This window comes from Alligator mississippiensis, chromosome 14 (assembly GCF_030867095.1).
Source record: "Alligator mississippiensis isolate rAllMis1 chromosome 14, rAllMis1, whole genome shotgun sequence".
NCBI lineage: Eukaryota > Metazoa > Chordata > Crocodylia > Alligatoridae > Alligator > Alligator mississippiensis.
In genome coordinates this window covers 39,088,446-39,109,845 of record NC_081837.1, presented here as the reverse complement: position 1 = coordinate 39,109,845, position 21,400 = coordinate 39,088,446, and the positions used below count along the sequence as shown (strand labels likewise).

The 21,400-nt window shown below is 43.5% G+C and overlaps 1 protein-coding gene and 1 pseudogene across 2 annotated transcripts; both read right to left on the bottom strand.

The window, feature by feature from the left end:
• Window positions 1-163: 163 nt before the first annotated feature.
• LOC106738429 (acidic mammalian chitinase-like) lies at window positions 164-7,443 on the bottom strand (annotated as a pseudogene).
• A 2,947-nt stretch (window positions 7,444-10,390) lies between these two features.
• Window positions 10,391-21,400, bottom strand: LOC102563395 (acidic mammalian chitinase). 2 transcript variants are annotated; one of them, XM_019491490.2, is made up of 11 exons: window positions 17,922-21,400; window positions 17,680-17,709; window positions 16,580-16,784; window positions 15,403-15,459; window positions 14,258-14,423; window positions 13,797-13,921; window positions 13,393-13,516; window positions 13,114-13,296; window positions 12,002-12,118; window positions 11,606-11,741; window positions 10,391-10,810 (listed from the first exon to the last, which is right to left on the bottom strand). In XM_019491490.2, the coding sequence occupies exons 1-11, from the start codon at window positions 17,944-17,946 to the stop codon at window positions 10,482-10,484; spliced, it is 1,497 nt and encodes a 498-aa protein (XP_019347035.1). In that variant the 5' UTR covers window positions 17,947-21,400; the 3' UTR covers window positions 10,391-10,481. The 2 variants fall into 2 exon arrangements, with proteins under 2 accessions (XP_019347035.1, XP_059573641.1); XM_059717658.1 differs by lacking the exons at window positions 17,680-17,709; window positions 17,922-21,400 and having other exon boundaries at window positions 16,580-17,668.

Genomic DNA, 21,400 nt, shown 5'->3' with positions numbered 1-21,400 from the left:
CATACAGAGAACAAGCAGAAAGCCTGGGTAGCACACATCCTTCATATCTATTCAAAAGACTGCAGAGGGCTTCAATAATTCATAAGCCTTCTTATGGCTCTTTCCACATGGATGTCTTTCATTGCAAGATGACTCATTTCCCAGGCCTCCTAATTCTACTACGCTAAATCCTTATTCCCATCCTCTTACCATTCATTTCAAGCAGTCTCTTCAGCTCACTTATTAGAGGATATTTTCCTTCATTACAGAACGTGCCCAGGAAGTCATCTAGGTCAGTTGCCCAGACGCTGGCTCCTCCAAAATTGTTATCCTTCAGGTACTTGACCTGCCACAAACATCAAATGACTCAATTCAGTTCCCAGAACTGTTTTCTCCAGGAGTTACAACGTGAACATTGGCATCATTAACTTGTTGGATAGTGATGCATCACAGCACTGCCAGACAGTAGTGTCCCAGCTCAAAAATTGTTGCTCTGTGATATACTCCTATCATAATCACCATAGCTTGATACAACATGTGCCTGCTAAAATATTACTTAAAAAGCATGGAATATAAGCCAACAGCAGGAAATAAGTTAAAGTCAAGATCACTTTAAAGCATTAAAGGCCTTACTTTGTGTTTGTAGCTGCAAATATTGTCAAACCCAACCCATTCATTCCCTCTGTAGGCATATGGGACTTTCTGGTCATCGATCCAATTCACCTCAGCACTGTAGGAACGTGCAAATCTGCAGAAGACAGTGGTGTTCAAAAGCAAGAGTCCTCATTCAAAAGTCAGAAGGTAAAGTCAGTGGATCTGATCCTGTTCTCCCTTTAACCTGCTTTGTGCCAATCTGATAGTGTAAGTGGTCACTTATGACTTGGTTGAAGCTGGGGTATCCTTTGGTGATGGCAGCCAGCTTCATCCTCTCCTGACAGCTGGGCGCTGTGGCCAGGACACTGCCATACTCCATCAATCCCTTGCCTGCTGGAAGGGCCCTTAGGTCTCCACTGAAGCCAAATCTAGATCTAGAACAACCTTACTCTAATTTGTACCAGGGACTCCCAAATAAAAGGAAAATCTGCCATTTGTAATTCATAAAATTATATTCCCTAGGACCTCTAATTCCAGATCATTAGACAGCCTTGGGTGTCTCCACTGAAGTCAGTGGGCCTAATTTGTATAACATGATCCCTTTTCCTCCCCCTGGCTTTGTACAGGGGCCTTAGGCCTTGGCAAATCCACATTAGCTGTTCCTGTTCATCTTGTTCTCCTGTAGCTGCTCAGAAATAAATGAGATGATCTGCTGCATACATGGTCTAGGACGTAGACAACAGCTTCTGCAGACATACCCCAGCAGGCTGAGATCAACCCACTTGTGTCATGAAAGCAAAACAGCCACAGCAGGCATGAGCTCAGCACAGACTAGAGGACCAGGAATCTAACCCAGCTTCTGTGGTGGGTTTTGCAATTCACACAGAGCTCTCTGCAGCAGTAGCTATGCTGTGTCTGCAAGCCCAGACATAAAACTTTAGATTGGGAATACAGTCTCCTTGTACTTCCAGGTCCAAAACAGGAATCTTAGCTTTAAATCATTCCATTTGCCCTGGTTCTTATACCATCTTCTCTGCAAATCCTAACTTGTAAAAGCGGCTTGCCTCATAGAAAGCCCAAAATCTGCCTCACAGGTATAGGGCCCAGAAGAGCCAGCCCCAGATGCGTCACTGCTTGTGAGCCTGAAGGTGGACCTATAGGTGGGAAAACCCACGAAGCGCTTCTCAGCTGGGACACCATTATCATGCCAGTACTCCATGGCATATTTCTGCAGACACACATGGGAAATGTTCACAGTCAGTACCTGTCACTCTCAAGAGATCCTCCTGGGGCAAAGACAGAGGGAATTTGCTGCCTGTTTCCTTACACAGTTGAAAAATATGAAGTCACCGTGGTCAGCAGAGCCTTGATATAGGGGGCTGTTGTGTCCTGTGAATGTATTCCAGCCTCCATGGAAGTCGTAGGTCATCACACTGATGACATCTAGGAGCCTGGTTTAAATTTAGCCAAAGAAACAAAACGAACAGTGAGGAATGGGATGACAAGATAGGCTCAGTCAACACTTAACAGATCATCCAATATTAATCTTTGGCAATGAGTCTCAATTTCCACCCCCTTACACCTTGCATAGCAATTTATATCCATAGCTGTTCATATCAATGGGAGTGCAAGCACAAAAATCTGAAAATCAATAGCACTTTGTATTCACTGGGTGTAAATGATAGCACAAAGTTTAGGGCAGCAGACAGCCCAGCCAGTAGCATTCAATGCACAACGTGCAAACCAAACTACTTACTTCCCTATCTCAGCAATCTCACAGCCGGCATCAATAGTGGCTTTGCCAGCAAATACTGGAGCTGTAATCAACAGCTGTGGCTTTCCAGAACTTGCAGCTTCAGCTGTAAAGGCTTCCAATATTTCCTAAAAAGAGAATTTAGTTGTTAGTCATCCTGGTCAAAATGCCATCCCTGTTCTGTTGCATCTGTGTGCAAACATTCCAGCTTCCTCCTTTTTTTCTAGTAGCTCAGTTATCTTCTGAACAATCCTTCCCCACCAAATTATCCCAGAAGACTTTAAACAGAATGCCCTAAGTAAGTCCATATACCCGATTTCTACAGTTGTCGCTTTCCAAGAGCCAAAGCGAATGATTTTCATGCTGCATCGATACCAGACCAGCCGATGCACAGTTCCAGGCTTCCAGACTGTCCGATTTCAGCTCACATAAGGCATGACTGCCAAAGTCCGACATCTCCTCACCAGAATCAAGATGGTGAAGTGATGCTTGTGCTCAGCAGGGCTTCCTCGAGATCCCGGGTATTCGAAATCCAGGTCAATCCAATCAAACCCAAATTTGCAGAGACACACAAACACAGAGCCAATGAAGGTCTTCCAAGTTCCTTGTGAGGCAACCATTTGAGTGAACCTGGGAAGTAGAGAATTAATCTTGCACTAGTGTTCATCCTCTTCTCATCAACACATAGAACTGAAGGCTCATTATGTTCGTTTCATAATGGCCTTGATCCATATAACTTAAAACCCCATTTCTGTTCACATTATAAGTGACTATACAATAAGTGTTTTCCACAAGTGCTGTTATCACAGACTTTGGGAATATGAGCACCAGTCCGTCCTCTTCCTCATACTCCTCCTTCAGCACCAACTATCTTCACCAAACTTCCTCCTATCCTGTTCCTTGCTATTATCTTGTGTGCACGGATAACAGTGTCAGATTCCTGTTTTGATCAATTTAGTCAATCAATACTCTAACCAGGTCGTTATCTTCACTGTTAGTTTGATTCAACATCTAATGAAAGCAGTGGAAGTATTCCCATTCCCACTTCTGCATCTTCATCATGTCACCATTTTATGTTTAATACAACTTTCAACCCTTTGGAAGTTCTCTCTTGGACAATGCTTAGAGCTGCGAGAGAAGTGCATCAGAAAAATTACAGAAAAATTAAATGAACAGCTACGGATATAAAATTACAGAAGCCGAGTCCTTCAATCTGAAATTATTCATTTCATTTTGATTTTTAGAATTTTTTTTAATGTTTAAAAAAATAATCATTCCAAGGGTAGTTGAAAAACCCAAAGCCATCTTAAATTGTAAAACAGAACGTATCACATTAAAACAAGAACTGAAAAAAAATTCTGAATTTGCTTAAAGGAGCAATTCTGCAAACCTATATATGAATATGTTCCTCAACCTAGGCTTCCTGAAAAAAAAATTAAATAATTTGCTGAGTTCTAGCAACATCCACCTTAGGTTTTTTTTTTTTCATAGTAATTCCCCTCCTCACCAAAAGTCTTCTTTTCTTACCATTGATGCCTCAGTTGCATATCCCCATCTCTACATTTTCATAAATGATCTCTGTATTTTGCCTTGTCCTTATTTTCTTACCAAACCTGTGTTAACAACTGCACCAACAGCATCATCTCATTCAGCCTGACATTTAGTTGGCACCATCATCTACATCCAGTCAGCTGTACCATCTTTATACCAGTCATCAAGGACCTAATTCTGTTTGCCTAAATCAGTAGGAAAGCTGTGGTTGACTTCAGTAGCAGCTGAAGGGGGCTGTTTGTTACATAGACTTGTGTGTCTTCTATAAGTGAAGGAAAAAGTTCTTACTTTTGAGTGCCAAAGGTCCACCCTCCAATGGCCAGCAGGGTGCCCAGCTTGTCATTGTTACGATACAAGAGAAGAAAAAGGAAAGGTAGGTCAGTGGAAATAGATATTTTTCTGTGTCCGAGACTCATCTTAATTGTGAACTTTTTAAAATTACAAAAATGCCATTTAGTCTTTTGTGGCTAAATTTTTGAACCCCTATCTTATGGGTTTCAGTGTTAAAGGTGTAATCACCGCCTGCCTCGTCTTCCTCCCCACCCCCCATATAAATAAACCATTTGCACTTTCACTGGACTTCTGCGATAGTCAAGTTCCAGCTAGATGCTATAAAAGTCTCAAAGACAAGTTGAAAAGCCGTGTACATCAGACTTCTGGAGTGACTCACACTTAGACCTCGTATATGGGTATCCTGTTGACACCAACAAAATGACTTGCGAGACTGGTTTCTCACTGTAAATTGAAGATGGGGATCAGCAGCTCCGCCAGGAGATGTTACTTCAATGGTGTCAGGCAGCAAACTGCTGCCTCCAGCTTTGCTGGCCTGGATCTAAAACGGCCGCTCATCAGGGCTGGGGCAACACCTGCTGCCAGCTCTTAAAGTGGCAGGCACCAACCAGATGTGCTCTGCCACCCCACTTCCCCTTTAAACTGGTTCCAGAGGGGGCGGGGGGTGGTCCCTACTCCTCTGCAAGCAAACTCCCACGGAGCTTGCAATAGCCCCACAGTGCACCCTGGTGCTCCGCCACACACCTTCCCCCTTAAAAAAATGACCCTTGGGGTATTTTCCAGCTGCCTTCACTGCTAGCTCTTCCCTAGCCAGCTGCAGTCCACGTCACGTGATGAGCACCCCAACTGTGCTCCACCACACCCTCCCATTTTGGTGCAAACTGCTTTTCCCATTAACACTCACTCAGACACCCAAATACCCAAGGTAAATCCTAGACATGTCAAAGTCAATGGCAAAACTCTGTCTTCAATCCTGCTGCCACACCATCCCAAACACCCGGTCTCCACTTTGCTCCTAGGTTTCCTAGACTAGCCTCCTGATTATAGCGAGGTTACATAGCTTTGATGGCTGATCCTGCTCCAGAAACCTCAATCCCCATGGCTCCCAGATCATCTTGGCAACTGGAAGGAAAGACAATCAATAGGATTGATATAAACAGGCGTTGTCCCAGTTCTGGCTCCTGATAGGTCCTAACCAGGCAGGGTATCAAACACCAATGCACATGGCCTTCAGAAAGTGACAAATGACCAGGAAGTTATGCACAGACTGTCACTAAAGTAAGTCAAGGCTGTTCAGCAGTGATCCCACCTGGCCTTCATAACACTCGAGAGCATGCAAGGTGATACAACACACCCTGCTTTCCTTTACCTCTGCTCGCCTCACTGCCACAAGCCAGGCCAGAGACCAGACTTGTCAACACTAAAGGAAAGTATTAAACAGTGTTAAACCAGCAAGAGAAAGTGCATAAAATCCCTTAAGGAATCATCTCTTATCAAATAGAAGCATCTATAACCAGCACTTGGCATATTTGTGAAGCTTTTCTTGGACTATTGCGCTTCTAACTCTAATGAGTTTCCCATTGGGTTCCTGTTCCATATCCTTCAGTGCAAGTTCCTCCCCGACATACAGAAATAGGATGCATTGCATGGATGCCACCCCAAATGATGGATAGAGCCATGGTCTGCAGTGAGCCCTGTTTGAAGAATAACAAAAAGAATCTGAGAGTAGCATTCGCTGCTAGGATCTCAAGGGTGTCAAAATATTCATTAGACCTCACAACTCTGTGGGAGGCAAGAAGGTGCTGTAATCCCCTTCCTTTGAATGGAGCACTCAGTTGAGAGATGAAGAGGATGAGTGCATCGGTTGGTTTAAATTCAGGAAAAATAATGATGATGAATAGGGCTGCGATCCGGACTAGTCAGTCAATACACAATGGATCATCCAACATTGAAAGAGCACACGCCAACTGAAGATGCTTCCTCAGCCTGACAAAGGGTATTTAAATGTGAAAGCTTGCTAAGAAGAATTTTTCCAACTATCTGAGTTGGTCTAATAAAAGATATCAGATTTACCTGCCTATGTCCAGCTTCAGGGAATGTAAAATATCCAAACTATTATAACGTGGAAAAGGGGTTTAAATGCAGTGTATGAGAGACCTGTAGGTTTGACTGACACTGATGCATACTTACATGAGTACCCCACTAAATAAAACATGATTACTCTTATGAGTGAAATCTCATCAGGTTGAAAAATGGAGCCCTTTAATGCAAGTATGACTATATAATATATACTATGCAATTCTTATTCTGTAGCAAAGGAATACTTTATCATATCCCTGCTGTCCTTGCATCATGTTTGATAGAAAAAAATACTACTTCAGTTTCATCTGACATAATGAGCATTTGTTTTAGATTTTGTCCATTGGGAGGAACTGTCCTTTTCTTCAATGCTTGAATTTCTGGATAGTGTCTGTGTTCGTCATTCCATTCGTAGGATCCAACACGATTTTCATTCATTGTTGCAAGGTACAGGTCAAGTGGGTGCATAGATTAGGGTCCACATTGTTTGGGAAGAATTCAGCCGGTTCTGGCCTATACTGGGCCCAGTTACTGAAGTAGCACACACGTTTGTAGCCAGGTTCTGGAAGGAGACAAGCAAATCAGAGCTAATTAGGAAATAACATGCCTGCCTCTTTCTGAGTGGTGGTCTCAAGGGTCATTGATGAGAGCAATCAGAAAACTGATTCTTCTCTCACCGGTGTTGGTAGCAATAATTTCACTGGAACCAAGCTTTGAAAGTATAAAGGAGGAAAACCCAACTTCTTTCACACATACAAATGCACCAGTTCTCAGCACAAATGGAGATTTACTCATGAATTCTGCTTATGCAATGCTGCACTGGTACTAGTATTCACTCTGGTGGCACTAACACCTGTAAATCAGTCACCTGTCCCAGTCAAGCACCTTCCCACCCCCAATCTTCCCAGTGACAAACAATTCAGGACACTGTTTTTTCTAGGTATTGCCCAAGGTCAGGGCATTCCCTTTCCACAAAGAACAGCTTGAAATGAAATATTTGCTCTAGACCAGGACAATTAGGGTTTGCACAAAGGATAATCTTGCTTACCACTATTAGAGACAAAGTCTCAGCACAAGCAGTAGATATAGCCATGGGTCAGCCCTGCAGAAGAGGATACCAGTTCTGTAGCTCCCTATTCCTCTCTAATACAGAATCTCCAGAAAGATATTCATCCATTCTTCAACTCACCGATCATTTGTTGCAGTGAGTGAAAGGCGGGGAAGAAAGAAAGGAAGACGTAAAGAACAAAGAGGAATAACTGGATTAAACCTTCAGCTGGCATGAAACCTTCTCCCTGAGATTAACATAGCTAAACTGGTTTTCACCAGCTGAAGTTTGGATGCAGCATTTTCTCCTATTCATTCTTTATTTCCTTTAGGCTTTCCTCACCTTTTCTGTCATGTAACAAAGGTTTATTGTCCTGAAGATTGATCAGCTCTATGCGAATGAAAAAAAGAGATGAGATATTCTTAACCAGTCGCAACTGCAGCAAAATTGCCAAGCCAGCAAAGGAAAAGAGACTGCATTAGGAATTAACTGAAATAGAGGTCGTTTATGCTTAATCAATCTCAGGCTAAGTAATAACTGCTTAATACACAGTGGGCGCATCTACACATTCATTAATGCGCTTTTGCTAATGCGCATTAAATTTAGTACCTCCATTGGAAAGTACTGGAAAAGGCACATTAGCCTATTTTAATGCACATTAGCAAAAGCACACTTTTTTGTGATGCTTCTCTGTGCTCATGAAAATAAGCTAATGTGCATTAAAGCACGAGTGTAGATGCACCTAGCATGACCCAAAACGGTAGTGCAATTTCTGTAGCATGTCCCTCCTTTGCCTGTGAAACCAGCCCCCCAGGGAAGTTTCCTTCATCCAGAGGAAGAAAAGAATCCAGGAGTTACACACCCCTCCACAGCAGCACCTTCTCCATCTTTCCTTCTCGAAAGATGCCTAGCCCCTGGCTCTTTGCTGGTTTATATGACAGCAGAAAGTCCCCTGATCAGCATCATAGCTGCATAAAGATGACAAAATGACTGCAAGCTACACACATAAGCAAAACAAAATGTAGAAACAGAGAAGCCCCTTTGTTCAAAGGCATTGAAGCCACAAATGACAGCAGGAGGATAAACTCTCTCAGGGCTGCTGAGTATGGAACCAAAGCTCATTCCACCCCCCATGCTCATGACCTGAAGATTATATATGGACTAATTACTAAAAGAAGCCAAGGCAATTCAGTGGTGACCCCCCTCTGCTTCTCGAAGGGCTAGGGAAGGTGCATGTGATGTGACCATCAGTCTAATGCACTTCCCTTTTTCTTTGCCTTCACTTACTCCCTTGCTGATGAACAGACTAGAGGACAGATCTGTTAGACCTTTGCAACGAAGCATTGAACAGGGGAAAGTGACTGAGCAAATATGGATACCAATCTCCAAGAAATAACCCTTGACACATGAACCTCTGCAAGCAGCACCTGTGACCTGATCGGAAGCTTCTTTCGAGAATCACGAGAAGATTTTGCATTTCAAGTGCAGTTCACCCACAGATCCCAAAGGGTCTGGAAACCTCAGAGCTTCCAGTGAGGCAAGTAAATGATGGTATTCCCTTTGAACCAAGTGGTAAGCTGAGGGACAGAGAGGATAAAATGACCTGGACCAAGTCGGCTTTGTCTCTGACTTGTAGTCTGAGAACAGAACCCAGGAGTTCTCATTCCTCGTCTCCAGCTTCAGCCTGTGAGTGGGCCCTGCTACAGGAGAGGCAAAGGGTGTAACATAAGCATGTTTTATATATTAGCCCCCTGTATGTGCTCAACAAGTGTTTAAAATCACATTTTAAATAGTCATATTTTCCTGCAGTGCTAAAAGGGGACATCTTGCCAGAACTAGGCTCTAAACTGAACCTGCTAGGTGTGTGCGTGCCTCTATATTCTCCTCACTCATTTTTCCTTCCAACCATGCCCCTGCAGATATTCAATGGCATCTGATATACAAGCAAATAATCCTGTGGGGAAAAACCTTGCTGCTATACAGAGAACCACAGCAGATGCTATGTGTCATTCAATTTAAGTCCCAGCAGCTAAAATAGTGTATAAACCTACACACTTGTCAGAAAGTAATGTGTCAGAACTGGAAAGAGGGTGTTCAATGCTATGTATGCTAGATTTAAGATGTGCATAGGCTTTGTGCTGGTCCCATCAAGCCCCTACTAACCTGTCAAGCTTATATTTCCCCTTGTTACATTAATAACTGGATCAACAGGATAAATAGGTTGAAGAGTTGTTTCTTTTTTAAAAGACTGGCATTGAAGATTCACACCTCTGAGTGGCTGCACAGAGTAATCTGATTATTACATCCAGTGATCATGTTTGAAAAATAGAGGTGGCTGGTACAAAAATGTCATTTTGTAATTTTTTTTTTTTTAATAACTAAAAAATGCCTTACCCCAAAATCTATATCATTAGAAAGCAAATAGACCAGAGAGTATCACCTTCTTGCTGAGAAATGTTTAACGAACCCTGGTAGACGTGACTGATCCCCCACTGCTTTATAGCTGTTTACCGGTGTCACTCCTACTATCATTCTTCTCATTGATACTTTCCCTGTGAAGTTATATACAATTCAAATCTTTGGAAATGAGAACCAAAGCCCAGCTGTGTCTTATGTCTGGGAGGTTTCAGCTGTCTTAAAGAAAGTTAAATTCACCTGTCATGAAATGTGCTCCAATTCACTGATTCTAGCTGCAGTGATTTGTTCTTGGAAGAAAGTTAGAGCTATGGACTACACCTCCCCAATGTGGCCTCACACCAGTTAGAAAGGGAAATAAATCAACCCTAAGGATGAGGCCTACAAAATTACAGTAGCTAATGAGCAATACTTATACCAGTATCTACAGCTGTAAGAGCTTCCATAGAGCTGTGCAAGTACTAATGTGACATGAATCAAACACATACCCTAGATGAAGCCTACACCTTGGAAAGTGCCCGACCATGCCAGATTTTGCCTAGGTTGAGAGTGTGGTGTATACTTTGTGATGCAACAGCAGAGAAGACATTATGCAAAATGACTATTTCTGTTGCTGTTAAAACAGGGTCACTAATCAAATACCACAAAGAAGAAAGACAACACACATATAATGCTCTATCCCTGCCTGCTGGCTTTATTTATAAAGATAGGGGGATTCCAGAGGGACTCGTGAGGTTACCAACGTTGCAACCTTGGGGGCTGGTGTTAATATTAGGGATAGTTGCAGCACTTGCAGATCTCATCATAGACCAGGCTACCTGCACAGGTGAAATGGTAAGAAGTGCCTGCAGCACATTGGTAGAAGGATGCCTGATCTTCAGGGTCAGCATATATGCCATCTTGTTTATCACTGCAAAATGTCTTATCACCAGGATTGACTGTTGGTTTCTCAGGTGTAGGTGGTGGAAGTGTTGTTGTAGGTGAAGAAGGATCAGTTGGATCAGGTGAAACAGGTGGATCAGGTGAAACAGGTGGAGCAGTGCCACATGAACAGCAGTCATCATCAGGGATGTCGTTATGGCAGTTTAGATCAATTGGCTCTAAAATGAACAATCATCAGTGCTTTAAGAATCACATGTTCAGACAAACCTTAACCATATACATATTCTCCTGTGGCTGGCTGTGGGCAGACTCCTGTTTCACTTAATGCCCCAAATGACAGTTTTCAAGCTGCGCAAGTAGCATTTTTGGTACATAGGGGCAAATTCTGTTACCTGTGCAAAGTGGATGTCTAACTGTCTACATGGCTACTGAGCATGTGCAGTAGGCTAGGCAGAGTCTGGGTAGGTACAGTTATGTGAACTTGACCATAAGTCCTGGAAAAACAAGGAAGAGCTCTCCTCTTTGGGCTGAACTGCTGTGCCTTGCATTTCATAGTCAATGAATAAACTGAATGAAAAGGCAGCAGGGAAGATTCTGTGCCACTGGGTCCATGCTAAAGCCCAGGACTCCTCCTCTTCCAGAGCAGCATCCATCCATCCCACTGAGCTATACCTCCTTTAAAATGCTCTCTTCCTCCTGGATACATGCATCACACCCCATCTTGGCTGCCCAAGGGCCAAGGTCAAAAGAATGGTTGGAAAAGGTAGTAGATCATACCTAACCTGTGACCTGGTGGGGTGGTTTGGGAAGTCAAAGATACGCAGGTCCAAACCCACTCTGGGTGACAGGAGGCTTAAGACCTAAGTGAGTGTCTTCACTATTCACCTATTGGGACTAAAACATGTCAAGGCTCTCCTCATTTTTCCTCTCCTCTCCCACACCGAGTCCTGGGCTTTAGCCATGCAGAATTTTGTAACTAGATTGCCCAGAAATCCTTATTCCCGTCTTCTTACCATTCGTTTCAAGGAGTCTCTTCAGCTCACTTATCAGAGGATATTTTCCTTCGTTGCAGAAAGTGCCCAGGAAATCGTCCAAGTCAATTGCCCAGACCATGGCTCCTCCAAAATTGTTTTCCTTCAAGTATTGGACCTACCACAAACATCATAAAACTACTCAAGACAGCTCTCAACTGTGTTCTCCAAGAATTTCAACACAAGTACTGAAATCATTAACTCTGTAGGGAACAAACAAGGTGTAAACCTTATTTGGGGGCATGTGGTATGCAAATAAAGATGGTACGTGTCCACATTTTAACAGGAAGAACTAAGATGCATGGGCTATAAGCCAAGTGTTTTGCAGTTGCAGAAGCAGTAAAACATACAGGTCACTTTAGAACATTAAAGCCTTACTTTGTGTCGGTAGCTGCAAAGATTGTCAAATCCAACCCACTCATTATCTTTATAGGCATATGGGACTTGCTGGTCACACATCCAACGTACTTGAGCCGTCTTCAGGAAGGTGCAAATCTGACAAAACAGCATTGTGTTTGCATGCACTGGCCCTCATTCAGAAGCCAGAATGCCAAGTCAAAGGAACAGGTCTCCTGTCCTATTTAACTTTCATTGTGCCAATCTGGTAGCATAATTAACCCTGACACTGGAGTACCCACTAGTAATGGACATCTAGACCTACCCACCTCATAAACCCAGCAGTCAGGTGTACTGCCAACAGGACGGGGTATGGCCAGGTCACCGCTATGCTCTTATCAGTCCCCTGCCTTGGAGAACTGCTCATTGATCTCCACAGAAGCAAAGAAGAGCAGACCTGTACTAATTTGCATCAGAAACTGCTTTGGACTCAGTAATTCAGAAAAAAGTGGCATAAAGTACTTTGCCTTACTTTCCCTTCAAGACAGGAGCTAAATGCAACTCCTCCAGTTGTGAAGATATAACCCAGTAGCACTATAACAGCATACCACTAGCATGGAGTGGGAACTGAACTCTCTCGCATTACAGATGAAACAAAATCTTAGGCAAGAGACAGATACCCAGCAACCAACACGCTAAATGAAAAAGCGATCAGTGACTGATACACAAGTGAATTACTATGGCATCCGCTAATGCAGTAAGGTTTAAGCTGGAAAGTTCTATTAGAGTCAACAGGCCTGATTTTCATATACAGAGTAAAGGGATCAGAGCATGCATCTAAACAATAGGCTGAAGCTTGTATAGGCATGCTCGAGCTTCTTTTAAAACTAGCTATCCTAAAATCCTGTTATTAGAGTCACCGTGGCAGCCTAGAATCAACCTATCTACCCAGCTTTTGCAGCCCCCATGGAGATCTAGGCTGCAGCAGCTACACTCATCAAAGTACCCAAGTACAGATTTACCCAGGTTTCCTTGCACCCCCAAATTTACACTGATGCATCTTAGATTGACGTGTTTTTTTGGCTCTTATTCTCATAAGTTGACACCACTTCAAGACCTGGTCCACAAAAATCCTATTTCTTCACGTTTCCTACCTCATAATATGCCCAAAAGCCAGCTTCCCGGGTGTAGGGCCCAGAAGAGCCTGCCCCAGATGCAGGAGCTCCAACACAATGGTCCGTGCCACTGATCCTGAAGGTGCGCCCATAGGTGGGGAAACCCATGATGAGCTTCTCAGGTGGAGCGCCATTGTTCTTCCAGTACTCCATGGCATATTTCTGCAGAGAGACAAAAGAAAAGACACTTGCACTCATTGCTCATCATCTCATGATCTTCTTGGGGAAGATAGTGGAGTTTACTGTCTACTTCCTTACGCAGTTGAAAAACTTGAAGTCACCCTGGTCCTTGCAGCCTTCATACAAGGGACTGTTGTGTCCTGTGACTGGATCCCAGCCTCCATGGAAATCATAGGTCATCACGCTGATGAAATCCAGGAGCCTGGTATAATTTAAGCAAAAGCAGTGATGAGGGAAGGCACTGCCATCTGGACTAGTCAGTCAACACGCAATGAACCATGCAACAATGCCCTTAGATAAGGGGCTGAATCCCTATCATTTTGTGCCTCATGCAGTTATTTGCGAAGGGAGTGCGAGTACTATAGACAGGGGTTTAGGCACACACCCATGCTGCTCAGGTGTAAATCATGGCACAAGGGTCAAGGCAGCAGAGCACCCAGGCAATAACATACTATACACAATGTGGTAACCAAGCTACTTACCCCCCTATCGCAGCAATCTCATAGCCAGCATCAATAGTTGCTTTCCCAGCAGATACTGCTGCTGTAATCAATAGACGTGGCTTGTTGGCACTTGCAGCTTCAGCTGTGAAGGCATCCAGCATTTCCTGATGAGAGAGCATGGTGTTAGTCACTCCAGTTATAAAGTTGTTCCTGTCCAGCTGTAAGTATCTATGTGGAAACATTTCATCTGCCGCCTCTTTTTCACAAGCTCCGTGATCTCCTGACTTTTGCTTCTATGTCTGGGTAGCCCAAAGCCCTTAAACCAGATGTCTTAAACAAATCCTGATACTTTATTTCTACAATTTCTGGTCTCCTGGCACTAAAGATAGACAAGCAGCATGATCATGCAGCACTAGAGCAAGAACAGCTGATGTTCAGCTCCGTGATTATCTGTCTATATGCCATAAAAAAGTAACTGAGAGAGCCCATTCGTTCCTCACTTGAATCAAGATGGTGAAGCGATGCTTGTCTTCAGGGGGGCTGCCTCGGGAACCTGGGTATTCGAAATCCAAGTCGATCCCATCAAACCCAAATTTGCGGAGGTACGCAATCACGGAGTCAATGAAGGTCTTACGATTTGCTTGTGATGCCACCATTTGAGTGAACCTGGGGAAAAGACAATTCTCAGGCAACGGTAGACAAACTGCCCGTCAATGCATACCATTGCAGATTCATCGTTTGCTTTATAAACATGACTGCCTTATCCCATACCACTCTAATTGATATCTATTTCCATGACCCAATAGCCAATACAGTCAATGGAGGACTCGCACTGTCATAAACAGACATTGCAGATGGCCTTATCTGAATTATCACATCATTGTTATGTCATTATTTTCTGTTTATTGCTACCACATTCCCATTCAAATTCCCAACTATTGCAGTTTCGAGAGTTGTGCAAAAAAAAGAAAAAGATTTTTTTGGTTTACAGGATCTTTCAGGAAAAAAAGAAAGCAAAACAAAAAATTAATCTGAAGCAAAACCTTTCATTCTGATTTTGAGCATTTGTTAAGCTTGAAAAAAAATGATAATCAAGGGTAAATGTAATCAAAATGTCACTCCCAATTGAAAAAAAAAAATCAAAACATTTTGAATGGAAATTAATTGGGATTTTTTTTTTGTTTTTAAATGATCAGTTCAGTGAAATTTAAATACATTTCACTAACCAAACCTGCACTTTTCACAGAAAAGGCTTCAAATGAAAAAATTTCCCAGCTCCAGCAACATCAACTTTATCATTTCAATAAATCTCCTGTATTTCCATCCTCACCAATCACCTTCCATTTGCATCATGGATAATACTTCATCATGTCACTTATTTCCTAGTTAAGCACCATACCCAATTTTCCCCTGTATTCTCACTAGCCTCAGAGCTATCACCAATTTTTAATCAGCTACAACTATTTGCATCCAGTATCCTTCACTACCTTTACAGCGATCATTGGCCACCCAATTTCATGCCTGCTGATATTAATAGCAAGACTCCCACTGACTCCAGAGGAGCAAGAGGAGGCTGTATATTGTCAGGCCCCTGGCATCCTCATCATCCTCGTTATTTGGCTGCAACGAAAAGAAGAGCTCTTACTTTTGAGTGCCAAAGTTCCACCCGCCGATGGCCAGCAGGGTGACCAGCTTGTCATTACTGTGACACAAGAAAAGAAAACAAAATGAATGGTCAGCAGGAGCAGTCACTTTGTGATGACTGAGCCTCTGCTCCGTTTTGAACATTTTTCAGTTTGAGAAAAATCCATTCACCCCTTCCTGGCTTATCCATCACACTAGTGCCCCAGAACCCTGCCGTGCCAAGCACGGTACTAACCCACAGCAAGAAACAGCCTAAACCTTAAAGAGTTTATGGCCCAAACAAGCAGGATGGATAAGAGATAGAACAGGGGGAGTGTTATGCATGGAAATAGTTTATGCATAATAAACAGTTTATGCATGGAAATAGGAAGCAGAGAAAGAACAAACAACTTTTGCCCCCGAGCCCCCAAGACCTGGAATAGACTCCCTCCAGATGTGGTGCGGGCACCTACTCTGCACTTATTCAAGAAACGCTTGGATGTTGATCTTGCTGGGGTCCTTTGACCCCAGCTGACTTCCTGTCCCTGGGGCGGGGGGCTGGACTTGACGATCCTCGAGGTCCCTTCCAGCCTTAATGTCTATGAAATCTATGAAACTTCTCAAAGGTCAAAAGGAGTCTGTGGCAAAACCAGGCTTTAAATCCATGTCCCTTGGGTTCGAGTTCAACGGCACACGCTCCCCTCCTCCTTGATTCAACAATTGCTTTATGCATTAATCAAAATCTTTAAACCCGAACTTGAATCCAGAGCGTCACATTCCAGCCACAGGGAACATAAATCATCCAAGCCACTATACTGTGACAGAGGAGTTTAAATGCAAGGTATGACAGACCTGCAGATCTGAGTAATGCAGATGCACACTTATATTGGTAGCCTGCTGAAGTCAACAAAATTACTTTTGCAAGCAAAGTCTCATCAAGGTTGCAAAATGGGGCCCTTAACGAAAGCACTGCTACATTCTATCTTTTATATAATTTCTGTTCTACAACAAGGAAATCCTTTATTACATCTCTTCCATTCTTATATCATAACTGATCAAAAAGACTCCTACCTCAATCTCATCCGACACCACTACTGTTTGTTTTAGGTTTCATAGTTAGTAGGGTCAGAAGGGACCTGAGCAGATCATCAAGTCTGACCCCCTGCCATGTCATGTCTTGTACTTTGGAGAGGACTGACCTTGTCTTTAGTGCTTGAAATGCTGGAAAGAGTCTGTCCTCATCATTCCATTCATAGGGTGCAATCTTATTTTCATTCATTGTTGCAAAGGCGTACATCAAGTGGGTGCATAAATGGGGGTCCACATTGTTTGGGAAGTACTTGGCAGGTTCTGGCCTATACTGGGCCCAGTTAGTGAAGTAGCACACAAGTTTGTAGGCAGAGCCTAGGAGACAAGTGAATTGGAGCAGTTTGAGAAAGCAATGCCTGTCTCCTGCATGGTGATCTTGAGAAATCATTGGGGGAGCAATCAGAAGACTGATTCTACTCCCACCAGTGTTCATACTAGTCAGGGGTAATTCCTCTTACACTATTGCAGCTCCATTGGCTTAAGAGGAAGAAAATTCAACCTCTTCCCTCACTCTTTCTGACTATGTACATAGATGCACCAGTTCTCACTATGAATGGCAGTTTAATTGAACCTAGGAATTCTGTTTATTCAATGTTGCACCCTAAACAGTATTTTTTTCACCGACACAACTATCTCCAAGTCAGTCACCTGCTCCATTTAAGCACCCTCCTGGCAAATATTTCAGGACACCATTTTTTCCTTAGGTATTACCCAAGGTCAGAGTGTTCCCTTTCCGTAAAGAACAGCTTGAAATTACATATTTGCACTAGACCAAGGGTTTTGCACAAAGGATAATCTTACTTATTTGGAGACTAAGTCTCAGCATAATTAGTAGAGAGGGCCAAGCATTACTAGTTCTGTTCCTCCCTATTCCTTCTTAATGCAGAGCTCTCCCCCACCAAAGCAACTTGCCCATTCTTCAACTCACAGATCATTTATTGCAAAATGAAAGGGAGGGAAGAAAGAAAGGGAGGAGTAAAGTATAAAAAGGAGAACAATTGGATCAGATCTTCAGCTAGTGTGAATGGACATAGCTCACTGGAGCTGACATTGCTAAACTGATTTCCACTAGCTGAAGTTTAGATCCAACGATCCCGCCAGTTCACTTAATTTCCCCCAGGCTTAACTCTCCCATTCTCTCACAGGACAAAGGCTTATTGTCCTGAATATTCATCAGCTCCACAAAGAGAAAAAGATCAGATATTCTTACCCAGCTGCAACTGCAGCAAAACGGCCAAGCCTGCAAAAGAAAAGGGCGTGCATTAGAAATAAACTGGCATAAGGTTTATCAATGCTGAATCAGTCACAGAGTACGTAATTCTACTTTCACATGGAACATGACCCCAAAACACCTGGTACCTGTCCTGTTGCAAGCCCTCTCCTGTTCCCAGCCCTGTGAGACCAGCCTTCTAGGGAAGTCTCCACAAGAGAAAAAGTCCAAAAGTTACTCACCGATCAACAGCAGCGCGTTTCTCATCTTTCCTTCCAATAAGATGCCTGCCTGGGGCTCCGTGCTGGTTTATATGACAGAGGGAAGTCCCCTTATCAGCATGGAACCCACACACCTGCAATAAAGACAACACATCAGCTGTCAAGCTACACACACAAGCAAAATTAAATATACAAATAGCAGAGCCCATTTTTCAAGGGTGGTGACACCCCAAATGCCACCAGTGAGATAAACCCTCTCAGGGCTGGGGGTGGGGAGGGCAGGGAACCACAGCCCCTTCCCCTTGGGCTCATCCCAGGAAATAGAAGGGACCCCTGAAAGCATGCAGTGAGCACCAGTCACAGGCACGCTGCACAGAGGCCAGGAGAATGCCCGGGCACACTTTGATTGAACAAAATTAATAAAAATGAGTGGGGGAAAAAAAAAAAATCACACCCATCTGGATGCACTGGTGGGGTGGAGAGCACACAGAACATGCCAGGAAAGGTTCAGCAACGGTGTCCTCATCCTCCCTTGCCTTTGGTTCATAACTAGATTTCAGGCTGCTCTAATTCATGGCAAATACCAATAATCCTAAAGCTCCAATATGGTAGCTTAAAGGATTGGGCCCTCCTTACAAACCTTATTCCCTTTGGCACCCAGGCTGATTTGGCAACAGAAGAAGGAGGATCAATAGAGTAGATACAAGTGTTAGTTCTGGCTCCTGATAGATCCCAACAGCACAGGTGTAAGATGCCAACACGTGTGACCTTCAGAGGATGACAAATGACCTATTACGTACAGACTAATTGTTGAAGGAAACCAAGGCTATTCCACAGTAACCCCACCCTGCATGTGTTATAGAGCAATGTGATGAATATTTCTAATATGTTCCCTTTTTTGCTTTTCTTATTTCTCTGGTGAAGAATGAGCCAGAGAACAGTATTGCCAGAACATAAAGGTATTGAATATATTAAGACCACTTAGGTTAAGTACAATCAAAAATCCTGAGGCTGAATCAATTCAATCTTCACAGGTTAGTCTATGGGGTATAGACTGAACCAATAAGCAAGTGAACAGACATGCATCGCCGATTCTGGAAATGCAGCCACGTGCCTGCAGTGGCTCAGGCCAGAAGCCAGGGGGGGCTAGAGCATGCCGCCCTGCTGGGCTGGAGCAGACAGCTTGGGCCAAGGCTAGCCCACCCACCCTACAAAGGGAGATGCAAAGCATCCTGGGATGCTGGGGACTGTGAATTTACTTTAATCCAGAGGGCATCTGCAACAGAAGTTCAATCAACTGATTTAACCTGAATCAGTTAAGTCTGATACTACATCCATCCAGGTTTATGGTTAACCTGTTTCAGCCATTTTGAAAGCAGTTTGTGCACTGAACTTCTGTCGTGTTAGAAATTTGAACTGGTTTCTGATCACTTATGCCAGTTTGCGTGCAACTTCTGTCCCTAGCCAAGAGAAAGCACACACGAGTCATTAAGAAATAACATTTTGTTATATATGAGCATCTGGAACTGGTACTTGTAGCACGGTGAGACACCAAGCCATGGTGTGCTCAACTCCATCACAGGTTTCCACTTTGCTGCTGTAGCATACATTTCAGTTTGAGTTTCTCCCCTCAACATGGAGGCAGACAGCACAGTATGGATACTCTTCACATGAAGGTTCAAGCCATGGACTGGAGTCTGCCCTGTTTTACATATAATGAGAAGACTTCTGAATAAAGGAGTCCCTCCAAGAATCTCCCAAGTATTAACTGAATCTCACATCTCCTTGTGAGGCGTGCAGGTATGGTTATACTCTTATTACTAAATGGTGAGCCAAGAGACAAAAGGTTGCTGGGCAAATTCAGACAGGGGCAATGCTAGGAGTGGAAGCCAAAGGTCTTAACCCTTTGGCTCTTACTGCCGAGCAAGCCCCAATTCCCGGAAAAGCAAGTAACAGCACAAGTGATTGTTACAAGTTAGGTTGTACAGTATTTTGCTGTTTAGGACAACTTTAAGCCTCTGGCTTACAAACAAATACATCTCCTAGGTACTGAACCCAGCTCTCACTAGTCCTAAAATTGTGATTTAACCATTGAACTATTCTTTTCCTCAGAGACTGATGTGAAAAGAGCACAAGTCATTGCCACACATTCATAAACCTACCCAGCCACTAACATTTTTCTGAGATACTCTTTTGTATTAGCTCATCTCCTTCAGAAAGGTCTTCAATTCATTTATTTAAAAAAAAAGCAAGTTTTTCCCCCCCTGAAAACACTACTGAAATCACCCAAATCAGCTGTTCTCCTGGGCACTGACTTTTAAGCAAAGGACCTCTGACTTCCCAGGTGTGATCCATCTGGATCTGAAGGGAGGGGCAGTGCATGAGCCTAACAAATAGGAAGAGGGAGCAAAAAGCTAGATATTTGCAAGTCTAAGGGAGCAGGGCAGCTAAACAGAGGATGATTGGGGCCCTTGAAAAGCACTATAGGGATTTCTAGAGGAAATGAAGAGTTGGGGAAGCAACAACAGCAGTAGAGGGGTTTACCTGGGGTCTTCCCTGAGCTGGATAACAGTTGGCTTGATAACTTCCCCATGGTGGAAAGCTGGAAATCTAGGAGCAGGAGGGAGTTTATCTGTGGGTTTCTTCTGGGCTGGAGATACAGGAATGGAGGAGGGCTTTTAAGGGCACTAATGTGCCTTTCTAGCCCAATGGTATTTACAGCCTCTTTATTAGACTTTATTAAACACTCTAATTAGTATTTTAAATGGAGCTTTACTTTAAAACAGTCCTTGGGGCAGAGGTTGGAGCTAAGGTTTCCTTTCCCAGATGAATGACTGACACAGGGATACAGAGCCTTGGGTTTCCATGTGATGGGCGTGGTGCTGCTCCATCCTGCCAAGATGGCAGTTCTGGCCACGCACAGAAGTAGAATCAAAGCTTCCTAAATCCTGGGGAACTCCAGTAGCAAACCAAGAAGTAGATGCCATTGTGTGCAAGTACTTTTAAGGGGCCTTAGGGATGGAGGGTGGTCTGAGGTCCAGGCACTTGGACCTGGGTGTTTGAGGGGGGGAGGGGTTCTCTTGAATCTGACAGCAAACACTGAAGAGCCAGGGCTTTAAAAGTGCTTAAGCCTCTAATTCTCAATGAAGTAAGATTCAGATTTCCAAACTCACCCTCCCAGAAGTAGCTCTAACTTGTAAAAGTTGGGACAAAATCAACTCTGGTTTGAACCACTAAAACTTGATTTGCTTTGGTTTGATACATTTGCTCTGGGTTTACACCAGTGTAACACAAGGCAGAACCCAATCAAAAGGCTTCTGTTGCAGTGCTCATGTGAAGAAAGAGCCCAATTTTGCAACCCTGTGTTATCCTGGGGGTTTCTTCCATGACACTAATAAGCCCCTTGGCTCTGAGGCTTCTCAGATCTCCATCAGTTAAGAGCAAGATTATGATGGGGGGGGGGGGGTGTTACCAGTAACCCATGTCATTTCCCACTAACA